At 34.1% G+C, this 13978-nt stretch overlaps 1 protein-coding gene across 1 annotated transcript in view; it reads right to left on the minus strand.

Annotated features, from left to right (window-relative positions):
• DYNC2H1 (dynein cytoplasmic 2 heavy chain 1) overlaps positions 1-13978 on the minus strand; it is a 158351-nt gene that overhangs the window by 120542 nt on the left and 23831 nt on the right. The window contains exons 22-39 of the mRNA XM_071555104.1: positions 13205-13410; positions 12096-12251; positions 11890-12004; positions 11179-11349; positions 10616-10998; positions 9866-9998; positions 9658-9775; positions 9379-9491; positions 9170-9289; positions 7608-7758; positions 5928-6130; positions 5281-5463; positions 4801-4983; positions 4464-4687; positions 3777-3892; positions 1632-1831; positions 717-981; positions 172-379 (exon numbers count right to left, since the gene is read on the minus strand). Coding sequence (XP_071411205.1) covers positions 172-379; positions 717-981; positions 1632-1831; positions 3777-3892; positions 4464-4687; positions 4801-4983; positions 5281-5463; positions 5928-6130; positions 7608-7758; positions 9170-9289; positions 9379-9491; positions 9658-9775; positions 9866-9998; positions 10616-10998; positions 11179-11349; positions 11890-12004; positions 12096-12251; positions 13205-13410 — 3248 coding nt within the window. The remainder of the gene's footprint in view (positions 1-171; positions 380-716; positions 982-1631; positions 1832-3776; positions 3893-4463; positions 4688-4800; positions 4984-5280; positions 5464-5927; positions 6131-7607; positions 7759-9169; positions 9290-9378; positions 9492-9657; positions 9776-9865; positions 9999-10615; positions 10999-11178; positions 11350-11889; positions 12005-12095; positions 12252-13204; positions 13411-13978) is intronic.

Genomic DNA, 13978 nt, shown 5'->3' on the forward strand with positions numbered 1-13978 from the left:
AAATTAAAACACAACAGCATAGAAGGGATGTGCAGCCCAAAGCAAATTTTCCCAGTGATTGGGTTCGTAACTGTAAGGTACTAATCAACTGCTCCATCCACCGAGAATACCTTCCAGGAAAATTAAGCATATTTGCTTATTTTAAAAGCATGTAATACTCCTGTGGTTTACCTCAGAAAGATCATTCCCATTCGAGAGATTGTAGCAGGAGAGGCACAGCTAAGGTCGTGAGTTTCAAACATAAAGTTGACATTTGAGCCAAACTGAATTCTTTCTCCACTGGGCATAGTCAACAATCTGTTGTCATCCAAAACGGAATTCAAAGATTCAATCCATTCAGGATCAATATCACCATCACAAATTATCCATGACATTATATCTATTTACAAACACAAAAAGAAAACATAAACCCAAGAAATCACTTAGAAAATATCACCCCTTGTTATCTTAACACTATTTTTTACTCTCTCTTCATTATAGGTTAAACAAAACTTCTATGAAGATATTCCTTAGGTGCTTTAACTTCTGCTGCCTATTTTTGCTTTCTTATCACAAAACTTGGAAAGTTTCTATCAGGGCTCTTGATTGCAATCATTACCAAAAGGCTTTCTTACCTTATGCTAGCCAGAAATAATAATATAATATTAAAATATAAGTGAAAATGAACGATTTCAGTAATTTGGGCATAATGATGTCTAACTCCCTCACAGGCATACCTGGGGGTTCTCGTACCACTTGTCGAGCACTGTTTGTAAGCACACCATCCAACCATTCTCTGGTATCCACGTCAATACGGCCCAGCAGCTGATGGCGAGGCATAGCTTTGGGATTCATTGTATACTGTTTCACTACTTTGCCAGTTTTACCAAGTGCTGCCTTTAACATCCGCCAAAGCGTCGATTTACCTCCACCACTTGGACCTACAATAACTACGCCCATTCTTTGACGTAGTTGTTCATATAATTCCAAAGCCTTCTTGATCTAGATAAGAGATAATAGCTACGTGAAATTGTAAAGTTATATCAAACACGTCACCTTTAAATGTTTTTCCAATTTATTTTGCATGCAGTCACTTTCTTGTTATAATTTTAAATTTGAAACAATAGTTATTTGCCAAAATAATTAAAATTATTATACTAAAGAATATCACGAAATTTATTTTGCATGTTAGAAGCATTTCACTAAATTACTAAAAAAATATTAGTCATCTTTGGGCATATTTTTACTGAGCAATTAATGAATCTTTAGTCACAAAACTTCGTCTAGTTCTACAATAAATAAACAAAAACAAGACAAAGAAATGCTTGATAAAACCAAATATTCACATATTTCATTCTTCCATTGTCCAAAATACTAACTGGAATTTGTACTTGGCTTGAATGAAACTGTGTGTCACATATTCAAATCTTAATTTTCCTTCAATTCTTTTTCTTTCAAATATAAACTGATCCACCAAGCTTCAAACATACATCTCATTTTTATATACATGTAATTAGAATTCAACTTACAGTTATTCTCACTTTTTTATAAAATGTTTCCTTCAAAAGAAAACAGAAATTAGTTGAATGTAAAGAAAATCAGTTCTAACCCAGAATAACTCAAATTGTTTGGTTGCTGTAGATGATGCTTACCTGTGTGCTTATAATTTCCAAGTTTGCTTCTTCAAAGACTTGATGTAAAGCTGTAGTTAACTCAGCATATTCCACATCTTGAAAGTCAATGCCAGGAAATACATCCTTGACCAGCGCATCAAAACGTGCGCAGTCTGCAAATGTAAGTTTTGACGTGGTATTAAGCCTCAAAGCTTGAACCACCATGTGACTTTCATTAACTGGAAATAAAAACAAAGAAGACAGATCAGTTTAAGATGCTTGTTGGGTTGTTTTTTTCCTTGGAGAATATCAGCCCCTGAGTCCACACTGCTAAGACATTGAAAGTAAAATCACAGCACAGACTTCATTCCAGTCCATGTTCCACCCTCCGTGGAAGTTAGACAAGTCCTTTATTATAAGTATGATGTACGTCCACAAATACATTCTCTGCAGATGTGAAATGGCTATGATGCCAGCCAAAAAGTAGATGATTACCTAATGATTACCACAATAGCTTACTTGGTAAAGAACTCATGAAAGAAGTAAAGGACCTGGATTCCAGGCCTTACTCTGCTAGAGGTAGTTTGAAGTCACATCTCTCAAGTATATTCTAATTAACTATGAATATTCCAGAATTAAAGACTTTCCACAATTACTCCTAAACCTGAAATAACATGGAAATATAAGTATTTTGGGATCAGAATGAAAAAACTCACAAGAATTATTTACTTTGAGAGAAACAGAATGGCACAGGGCCATGATCTCTGAGGTTCTTTTTTCCTTTTTTAATCAAATTACATTCTCATGTAAAATGTGTGCATTTTCAGAAAGCAGGACCAAGAACCACAGGTGAAAATTATCCTGTGTTTCTGCCGTCTTTCTGAATGCATGACTGCCCAAAACCAGAATGTCCAAATTCAACACGAGGGACAGAAAGTGTCCATTCTCATGCTTCCCTTCTTCCTGCACCTTTTTCCCAGTGTTCCAGAGGTTAAATGTTAGCATGCTCTTCTAAAATCTGGAAAAAGTTGTTTTCCATACTGAACAATGTCCTAAATAAAAATGGTTCTACAGATAATTTTTGTAAATAGCATGATAATAAAGGGTTATGAGGAAAACATTGACATTGAGGAACTTGATTTAGAGAGGTTGAAATGCTTTAGTAAAGGAAGCAACACAAAATTTAAGTAGCATTTTGCCTTGCCAAAGGATTTTGACCAAACAGTACTAGCAAACATAAAGAAACAGACAACTGCATTTGTTGGAAATGTCTTAAGCTTCTCAAAGTAAGGCTTAAAAAAACCCAACCAACAAAACAAACAAGCAGACAGAAAAAATTTCTGGATTTAAATAGTAACTTAAATCCATCCACCTTGTCTTTCACAGTTATTGAATATTATGTTTTAAACCAGAACAAATTTCAGCAGATTTCACATATCTAAACATAAAGCTAAAAGTCAGAGCAAGAAACAGTGATAGGAACAACATCTAAAACACATTGCTGGTAATCCTTGTCTGGCAGATCCATACTGAAGTCAGTTACAAATCCTTTAAATTTTGCCAGACCATTTTTTATGTGAAGATATGTAAACTTTCAGATATATGCTGTTGAAATAAACAGTTTGCAGTAGTTGTCTCCTAAAGATGTGAAATACTCATCCATTCCACACTCTTAATTCCTACTCATTTAACACCTAAGCAACAATAATTTAAAAAATCTTAAAAAAACCAGATTGATTCAGTCTAGTCCAATACATTTCTATCATTTTCACCTGTCGTTATATTTGTCTCAGTCTACCAATCTGAATCTAATGCCATGTGACAATTTTTGCAAACCTCAAATAGAATCAAAACGGTCTGATAAGTAATGAATAATTACAGCATCAGGGGATCAACTTTCCTGTCCCAAACTACATGGAAAAAAAATATCTTTAAGAATCACTCTAAATCATTCCAGAATGAAGTCCCATGTCTGTGTTCTTATAAAAGCTCAAACTAGAATAAGACAACAGTCTTTGGTGATCTCCTAGTAAAGGTGGGCTTTCACAGTTATTTTTTTTTCCTAAATCACCTCCAGATCCAAGCCATGGCTCAAAACTCAAAACTCCAGGGAACAGGAAGGCTGTAGTGAATTATATTTTTACAAGATCCCTAAGAATAAAAAGTGTGACATGTCAATCTTACCTTCTTGTTTTGCATTGCTTTTCTTCAGTTGATGAAGAAGACTTCCACAGCCTCTCAACACAGTCTTTAATGCTCGTAAACCCCAATCATAGTGTTGCTGTGGTGTCAGAAGCTCCCTAAATTTGAAAACAATAATATTATAATAACCTTCAGGTTACAGTGCCTGAAATTTTGGTTTGGCACATGAACACACTTATAATATGGTTTTGGGCATAAGAGAAACTGATGACTATTTGTAGTGCCACCTGAAACACATTTCAGATAAAAGAAATTACACTCTGGAACTTTCAGAGGGGTTATATTCATCAGTAATGTATTTACTATTGTCCCTAACAGCATTAACTACAACCTCTAACCTTTGTATTTTCTAATGCACAAACTTTTAACCAGTCATTTGCATTTCAACAATTTCAAGAGCCTAAGTTCAGCATAATGTTTGTGAACATTTATATGCTCACATTCATATTTGGTGAGTATACCAGGGGAGCAGCAATTTGCCTCCTTGAGATTATAACTGCATTCCACATACTTTCACACCTCAACCTCCCAATATATTGCAGTACTTTTATTTTTTATATTAAATTATTATCTACAGAGATTTGCATGACATACCATTTAGAAGTGCTAGAAGGGAAGAGAATTAAAAAGGTAACTTTACTGGGGGAGGCAGGGTGTGTGAAAGCTTACCTGGCTAGATTAAAAATAGCCACTAATTTTCTACCCAGTACTTTGGCATCCTTAAAACCTTCTGAATACAAGATCACTTCTGCAATGAGTTCATTGTCTGGATGAGTCATAGCAACTGGCCTGAAAAGTTGTTTGAGATTATCAGGCAGTTTTTGTCTTCCTCCATAACCTTTTCCAGCAGGATTCAAAGTGATAAAAATTCCAGAATTATGATCCATGTCAACCTAGCATGAGAAGTGCATTGTTAACTGTGTATTGTCAAATGACATAGCATTGAGAAATGCTGGGCAGACCATGTTTAGTTAGAGCAGTCAGTTTGTAACTAAGTTTGCTGTACCTTTTTGCCAAGCATCTCACATACAGGACTGTGTTTCTTCAACGCATGTTGAATTGTCTGAACCTGCATGGATACTGCAGACAATACAGCTTCCTCAAGTCTATTGAATTCATCAAAACAGCCCCAGGCACCACACTTCACTAAGCCCACAAATATGCGCCCCATTGACTTCACATCAATGCCCTTAAAATTAAAAAGAATACCATCAATATTCAAATAACAAGAAAATATAAAAGACTGTCTTCTCACCCATTAAAAATATGTCATTAGAAATATCCACAAATTTCTAATGGCAATTAACAAATTATCAGAATTATTTCTAGAATAATATTATTAATACTAAGAATATGATTAATAATTAATGTTATGTCATTCTATAATAATTAATATTACAGTATTAATAGTTTCTAGAATATAATATTGCTTTATGATGTATGGACATAGATATCCATTTCCGAAATTAAACAGAACCATATTCACCTCATCACAATTAAAGACTAAAACTTGTCTTCCAAGGAGTCCACCCAAGGCCTTTACTGATTCTGTCTTCCCAGTTCCAGCTGGACCATAGGGATTTCCTCCAAGGCCCATCTTCATGGCCTGAGTGAGAGTTAGGTAACACTTATCTGTCAAAGGTGTATAAACAAGTTTAGGGGAATTGCCCTGCAGAAACAAAACAAATTATACTGATTGGTAGACAGAAATTATTGATAATGTAATTTCGTTAATTTCAATCATAAGTAATTATTTTGAAAATATAAAGGAACATCCAAGATTATGAATTTATTTCGGCGTTTTCCTGATTTTATAGCAAATGCCAAAGTGTTGTTCAAATTTTTTTTAGAATTATAGATGAAACTGTACTCATATATATAAAAGCAGCAATCATATTAGAAAATATTTGTATGATAATGCAGCTGCTTTCCAGACAACTTACATTTACCCCATCAATATCAAGAATGAAAATTATTATTCTATTTTTCAATATTTTGTATGAAACAGGATGCTAAGGACAAGACAAAGTTTAAAAAAATGGCAACAGCTGGGAGACAATCAGCAGCATGTATGAAATGAGAAAGTGTCTGACACATATAAAAGCCACTAGGTAAAAATTAGAAATACCACACCTGATATTCATAAGTATATTGGAGTTCCGCATCTACCATCTGAACATAACATTTTTGGTCTTTCATATAAAATCTCAGCTGCTTCTTCCAAGCCCAGTCTTCAACATCATGAACCTGAGCCTGATTCAGCTGTTTCACCACATCAATGTTATGAACGATATCAAGAATTAGAGCTTTAAGCTTAAGTTCAAGGATTCCTGATTCTGCAAATAATCACACATAAAAGAAAAAAAACCACAACAGTGCAGTAAGGCAAACATTACATATTAGGTGTATATAGATCATTGTGCTGCTTTCTATTATCAGCAGATTTTACTCAGATTTTGTTTGAATTATCTATAGCAAGGTTATTTTCTAAAACAAACAGCATAAAATGATATCCTGACAAACAGTATAAATCATTATGTAACTTCAGTCATTTAGAAGTGATTTTCTCTGCTTCTGTATTCAAGAGAGAAAGAGAGGCTGTTCTGCGAAGCAATTTATTCCAAGAGTGTTTACAGCCATGTCCACTTCAGCAATCAGTGTGGCATAACTTGTTGAGTGATCTGCTGAAGATCTGAGAACCACACTACATGCACTCTGGAGATTTTACTCAGAATAATTAGGGTGATGTGGAATGAATGTTCCTTGGCAGATAGCATGCATTAAGTGTATTCTTCGAACACACTGTTTAATTTAGTTTCCTTTGAAAGTTATCCAGTTTGTGTGCTTCTAGACCCTTCCACAATAGGAATTAAATCAAAGGAAGTCAGAATAATCAGGAAACTCAATTCAAAATCACATCTGTTATCTAAGATAAAAAGTTACTATAAATATATTATACAATAGATGGAATGAACACTCTTCTGTAACTGATGACATTTCTCAAATGGCTATAAAAAAGAATGCAGAAAGTGAGTTTAGATAAAGAACCATAGTCCTAGACTACTGGAGGTAGGTCGTATGAATACTATTCCTAATTAATGTATTGCATGTTTACAGTTCACAAATTATAAACTAGAATTTCATGCAGTAAATAGCTACACAAATGTGGTGGATGACTGTCAACTACATGTCAAATTGAGTCTATAGACTTTTATATCTGAGATAGTCACCCTCCCTCTAGTCAAAAGAGAGGAATAAGCACTCAGAGACATAATTATTCCAACCTATTTGGACTGTATAAGATTCAGAACAATCATGTCTTGCCAAGAGCTAGTTTATTTGTTTTGCCTCAGAGGTATGTGGGAATTATTAGTTCAGAGGCAGATGTATACATCTAACATAGAAAAAGAGAATTACCTACACAGTAGCACAGAATATGTTGGCTTGACTTAATGTGCCTCAACTGCTGTTTGGCCGTGTCCTGTAGAGCATAACACTAGAGCACAGTTCAGTAGCTAAGGACAAATTATCAGTAGATAAATAAACCAAAAGATAGAAACTTATTTAAAGAAGAAAATATGTCTGCAAATATATATATTCTCCAAGATAATTATTAATCTAAATAAAAGACCTTTGTTCATTCTGAAATATGAAAAACCCTAAACTTGGCAGTAACAAGTAACTTTATGTAACTTAACTTTATGAACTCACATCGAGACAGATTTATATAATTTTCTGTTCAAATAAACAAAATGTAAAAGACTACACAACTACAGTCATAATAAAGAATTATATAGATTGTCATTTTTATACCTGTACTCCCAGTATCTTCTAGGCCACTACCAATGTTAGTATAACGGTCCAGTTTAGCCATGAGTTCTAATTCTAACTGATGCAGAGTATGGTTTTTTATAGCACTTTCAACATCTTCAGTGAACTGAATTTGTTCTGCCAAGGAAAGGATCTTCGGAAGAAAAAGTTCACATTATATTTTATAAATACAGAATACCTAAAAATTAACCATTTTTTCAATTCATTTCTAATTGCTTATATGTCAGATATTTTATATATTTTATTTGCTATGCTCTTAATAACAAATACAGCCACCTTAAAACCCAAAAAAATTTTGCCAACACTTGCAATGTCATCTAATACAAGTCCCTCAGCTGTCCTAAAACATGTAGTACCAACATTTATATGTCTCTATTTCCATTAAATGATATGTCAGATGGAAACCACCATATCATGGGCATGATGAGGCCATATTAAACAGCCTCAGAAGCACCTCTCACTTGTGTCATTGATCTAATACCACAGAGTTTTGCATTCTAGTTTCTAACACACCACTTATATTCTAACTACTTTACATGCAGTGTAGGAGCCCTGTCTGAGATACGAAGGTTCAGTCAAACTTGGAACTGGAAGGATCTGTAATAGAAAATTCCACCAACCAGGCTAATCTGAAGATTGTAACAGTAACTATGTTCTGGGGAGGGAGAAAGCCATTAGCAGTGCTGTGAGTGACAAGGGCCCCTGACAAAAGGTGATCACAAAAAACAACATAGGGCTTAAGCAGGGTCACCTTCAGCACTTTTTGTGTCAGCAAGGAAATGCCTACAGGGCATCATTATGGAGAACTCTCTCAAACCTTCTCCAAGAACTCAACATGCTCAGTGCCTCTGAAGTGCCTGTACACTGGTGCACGCATTGCGGGAATAAACTGATGAGTTAGTAGTTGCAGGGCTCCGATCTTGTTGGGAATATGGAGATGTGTGATGACTCCCACAGCAGGAGTGTTACAATCAGGCGGTACACAGTCTTTAAGAAGGACAGGCATGGAATACAAGTGGGAGTTGCCCTTTACGTAAGGGAGCAGCTGGAGTGCACGGCCCTGCTGCTTGAACAGGGAGTTGGACCAGATGACCTTTAGAGGTCCCTTCCCACAACATCCATTCTGTTTCTGTGTGATGCTCTCTGCTATTGGTCAACATTCTTTAAACAATTTCATATTCATTTCTATTTCTGCTTTTACAGCTAAGCTTCAGAAACTCTATCTACTTTAACCAGATTCAAAAAGAACTTTTTAATGTCACTAAGTCTTAGCAGCCCTGCATGTAACATTCAGGACCAACAAAGATCAAGATTTATATCAAATTTAGATCAGGTGCCATGTAAAAGAATATTTCAAATATTTACAATGGAAATATAAGAACACATATTTTTAAGAATTTCTCTATATGATAAATAAGTGAAATGGATTTGATTGGTATTATATTCTTCCAAATCCAAATGTATATTTCTTTATGAGACTAAGAAACAATAACTTATGTGGTAAATTTAAGACTACACAGTGTCATTACTGGATGAACTACTACCTGGGAAGGGAAAAGTGATGGATCAATTGAACCTTGTGATTTTTTTCCAGCTTCAATACAGTCAATTAACGTTTTTTTCAGGGTCTCCTTCATCTCCAAAGCCAAACCGTTTAGCCACACCTGACAAAGAGATGAAAAAAACTCAATAATTACATTACAAATTAATTTCTCAAAGACACTTGAACTAGACTGGGATGTTATTATCTTACCTCCACATCACTTGACAGAAGAACTTTATTTCTAAGTGGTACAGTTTCTCCTTCTACAGACTTCATGGCAACTATGTATTTAAATTCTTTATCAAAGCTTACACTATTAATGCCTATTAATCAGAAAAAAATGAATAAAGTTATAAATGGCCAAGTAAACATTAATTCCTTAGAGTCTAGTCACGGAAAGTGAGGGGGAAAAAACCCTGCAACATATTATTTAGCTTTGAAGAAGCTTATTTCTAAATAAGTACATTTCACAAATGATTGATGCATTACCAGCAAAAAGTTTCTTAAGATGAGACTGGATAACCAGAGGATTCGTGGACTGTCCTAAAATTTCTAACAAGTCATCATCTCCAATGAAATAGAATCTTGGAAATGCTGAACGCTTTTCCTATATAAAAACAAAGTAAATCAGTTTTGTAGATTTAAATTCAAACTTACTGACTTTCTTTATAAAAAACTCTATTAATGTTAGCTGTACCTCCAAAAACTCATTCAAAGACTTCTGACATCTCTGAAGCTGGTCAAGTATGGTAATTAAGGTGCTTTTTATTCCTGTCTGGGCATTCAGTGATGTTATCCTATTATCACTCTTTATATCTGACATAATGGATCTTGACAGAAAAAAAAAGAATAATTCATAAAACCATAAGTAGTTATATAAAAATTAATGCACAGGGAAGTAATATAACCAGTTGATATATAACTTTCAGTTTTCAGTACCAATGACGAAACATTGCAGAATTTACATCAACATCTCCCCAATGTAATTTAAAAATAAGTGTTTCTTGTTAAAATTTCTCTATATTTCTGAAACCTACTCCCTTTTTATCTTTTAACTTGTTTGCACCAAATAAACCACCTGTTTTTCCTCAAAGCCTATCTGTGTACTTTCTTGGTGAAAAAAAGGGCTTATCTTCAGCATGATTCTTGGAAAAATAATTATATCACCTCTATTGCTGACAAGACTAATCTTGTGTTTGGCTACCTTGCTCATGACCTTTTATGTTTAATGTGATTCCTTTCTTCACAAGTACCCCAATAAATGAAAATGTTACCACCTTTATTCAGATATGTCACCTTCACTAATATGTATCTACTGAATTCCTGTTGCTGACCTTCCTCTTCATACACATTCCAGTTGTTCCATGTATTTTCACCGTGAAGAATGTTCTAAATTACACATGTCAAAGATATTAGAAAAAAATAAGTTGCGTTCCATAACACTAACCTAAAGTTTTCATCAACTCTGTTAAAACGAGCCTGTTCTTTGGGTAGAGCTCCATGACCAAATATCGGTTCTAAATAGACCCATTTCCTTTGAATTTGGTTTAAATTCTGCAGATACTCATCCAAGTCAGCTAGCTTTTTCTCCCAGATGGATACTTTATCTTCAAAACCTTTGTAATACGGAGAGTCCTTAAGAGATTGTAGAAGACAGCGATGATCTCCAACTTGGTTGACTATGTCCTTCCAGTCTTTAATAAGACTGATATTCTTGCCTTGGCTATCTTGATAATCTGTTAGCATAAAGGCAGCTCCAACTCCCCAGAGTTCAAGCTCACGTAATGCTTCTCTGATTGTGATTTCACCTTGGGCTCGACAATTCAAATCCTATTTAAAAGCAAAAATAGATTTCATATGAAACTACAGAGATTTCAATAAACTTTCCATTCAAAAGTATAATACAAGTTCTACTCCCATAGGAATAACATTATATGCATACAGAACAACATCTACAACACAAAAGAAACCACAAAAAATTTTAGTTCCTTGATTTGAAATTATTCATACCTTAAGTTCCATTGCTTTTTCTATAATGGCATCTGTCACTTTTAATAGATCTCCAAATAACAAGCCCTCAAGTGTAGTGCCTCGGGGAAGACCCAGAAGACGAAAGAGATCCAGCCAATGGTCTGGAGAAAGATGTTCTCCCCTTATGTATTTTAGAAGTGGAATTATCGTCTATAGAAAAAATCGACATGTGAATTCATCTAGTCTTTATGAAAATTGCATCTTTTTGATTACAGACTGACATGCTATTCAAACAAAAAAAATTCTTAAACTGAGGTACATTTTTTCCAGTCCCTGGATTTAAAGTTTAGGAGCATAATTCTGAAGAAAACACATTATTAAATGTGTGTCTGTGTAAGCTTTAATGACCTTCCTATCCACTGTACACAACTAAAGTTTCACAAAGGTAAGTGAAATGTTCAAAATATTATCAGAAGATATTTTGTTAAATTTTAACGGATTTTACTGTAAAAAATGAACAATAAGCTATTGCATGAAGTCCATTACACACTAATACCAAAACATCTTTTGCTTCATGCCTTTTTTCAATTCATAGAATCACAGAATTATTTGGGCTGAAAAGGACCTTAAAGCCACCTGCCATTCCACTCCACCTGCCATGGGCAGGGACACCTTCCATTATTAGACCAGATTACTCCAAGCTTCATATAATGTGGCCTTGAACACTTCCAGGGTAAATTAGCATCTTACTTTATATTTGTCCACTTCTTTTTGCAATTTTACTGTCATTACAGTATGTTCTTCCATCTTCCTCATTTTGTCATGCCAGTTAAACAAAAATTCTTCAAATAGGTATGTTTTACTTCTGCATGAAAATCAAATATTAAAAAGTCAGTACTACACAGTACTGTAACCACACATATATGCCTATTAAAAATAAAGTAACAAAAACATACCTAAAAGTAATCCAGTCTTCTTTGGCTTTTTCCTGAAAACCTTGATAAAACTCTTCATACAGTGCCCACACCTCTGCACAACTCTTAATATCTTGACTTACAACTTCTGACAAGGGGAAGTCAGGCTCTTCCAACTTAAAATGACGGCATTCTTCGCTGAATAAAAAGATCACTGTATTATGCATTACATTATTCCACTGTATATTTAGGGTTTAAGAAATGGTATCATATAGAACTAGTCATATTTTTAAGAAATGTCATTGGCTTTATTGAAGAACATTCCTGCCAACTGCAATTTCCTTATAGGCTCCTTCTTGAATAAACATAATAAAGGAATATGAAGGCTAACTTTCCTACACAGCATATTCTTCCACATTCACAATTATTTTCCATAAACTTTCATTTATTTCTTTTTGTGAAAAGAGTTAATTTGTGCCTTCAAAAACAAAGCCTGAAAGAAAATTTTGAAATTATTTGTTTCTTCCTGCTAGGTAAAAAGAGTATGCTGATTTTATTTACTATCATTTATGTGCTAAGGTAAGAAGTTAAATAGAAAACTTTGTCCTCTCAAGATCTGCAATAATTTACTCATTATTATTTTTATAATATTTATTTACTAATTATTGTTATTGTTGTTGTTGTTATTGTTGCTTTGTTTGCTTGTTTTCTGAAAGTAGACCCCCAGAGCAAAAATCCTTTCCTTTTGCACTACAGTCTTCCAGATAGGACACTTGCTCAAAAACAGGAGAGGTGAGCTCCTGCCCACTTAAGTTAAAGGAGGACTAAGGTCCTCCTTGGACCAATATTCCAACCTTTCTCTCAGTGAGAATTTCAGAAGTCAGAATCAAGCCTTTAGTGTACAGACTTCCTTATGTAAAAGTTTAAGAGACTTCTCAAATTTTTCATTCCAAAAAACTCTAGAAAAACTTCACTTGAGAAATTCTTGTTATGTAAAATTGACAAAAAAGACCCTGGAAAGTTGATGAAAAACATGTAATACAAATTAAATTCCTTATACTATCTGCTGTGATAAAAATTAGTTAACATTTTCTGCTTCAAAAGATCCATACATTAATGAATAAGATACACAGGGAAATAAACATACATACATGAGTTTTTCTTTCACAGTTTCAAGTTCATCAAATTCTTTTTTTTTTTCCTTTATGATCTCAGCACTTTTCTCAAGTACATCCTGATCACCTGTTTCAATGACATCATCACTTGGCTTTAGCTGATCCCAGCGTGCTTTAAATTTTTCTAGGTCTTGAAGATATATATTAATACGTGAAATCACATTTCCTTTCATCATTTCAATCTGTGAAGCAAGAGGTAAAATTACATTCCTTTAATGGCTTGTATCTACAACTATGATCAAAATCAATGTATCAACTTCAAAACTTGACAACTACAACTTGATCAAAAATTAAACTCAAAAAATTTCAGGTATAATACTCCAATAAATAGCTAAAATCTATTCTCCTTTTCCTGTTTTTTTTTAAAGGGGACAATATTTTCTTTATTATGCTGGTGTTTAAGACCTATTTATTCAGCTATGCTACCTTTCTAGCCTGCATCTTACAGCACATAGAAAAATTGCTGTATTTTTGGACATTGATATCAGCAGAACTTCAAATGAGCTCAGTAATTTGCCTGTGGACTGGAATTACAGGACTGTGCATAGTTTGCCAAAGTTATATGAAAAGTACTTTCAGTACTAAAAGCATGATAAAGTAATAAAAGTGTTGTCTTTTAAGTGTTAACCTGTTTTCTTCAGTTAACAATTGCATTTTTTAATTTCTGTCACCAAAAAGTTGTTTTCAGACAGAAATGCAACAATGCAACACTCATTTCAGCATCAGTTCAACAGAGTTTTCACCTTGTTA

Source organism: Pithys albifrons, chromosome 1, assembly GCF_047495875.1.
Source record: "Pithys albifrons albifrons isolate INPA30051 chromosome 1, PitAlb_v1, whole genome shotgun sequence".
Classification (NCBI taxonomy): domain Eukaryota; kingdom Metazoa; phylum Chordata; class Aves; order Passeriformes; family Thamnophilidae; genus Pithys; species Pithys albifrons.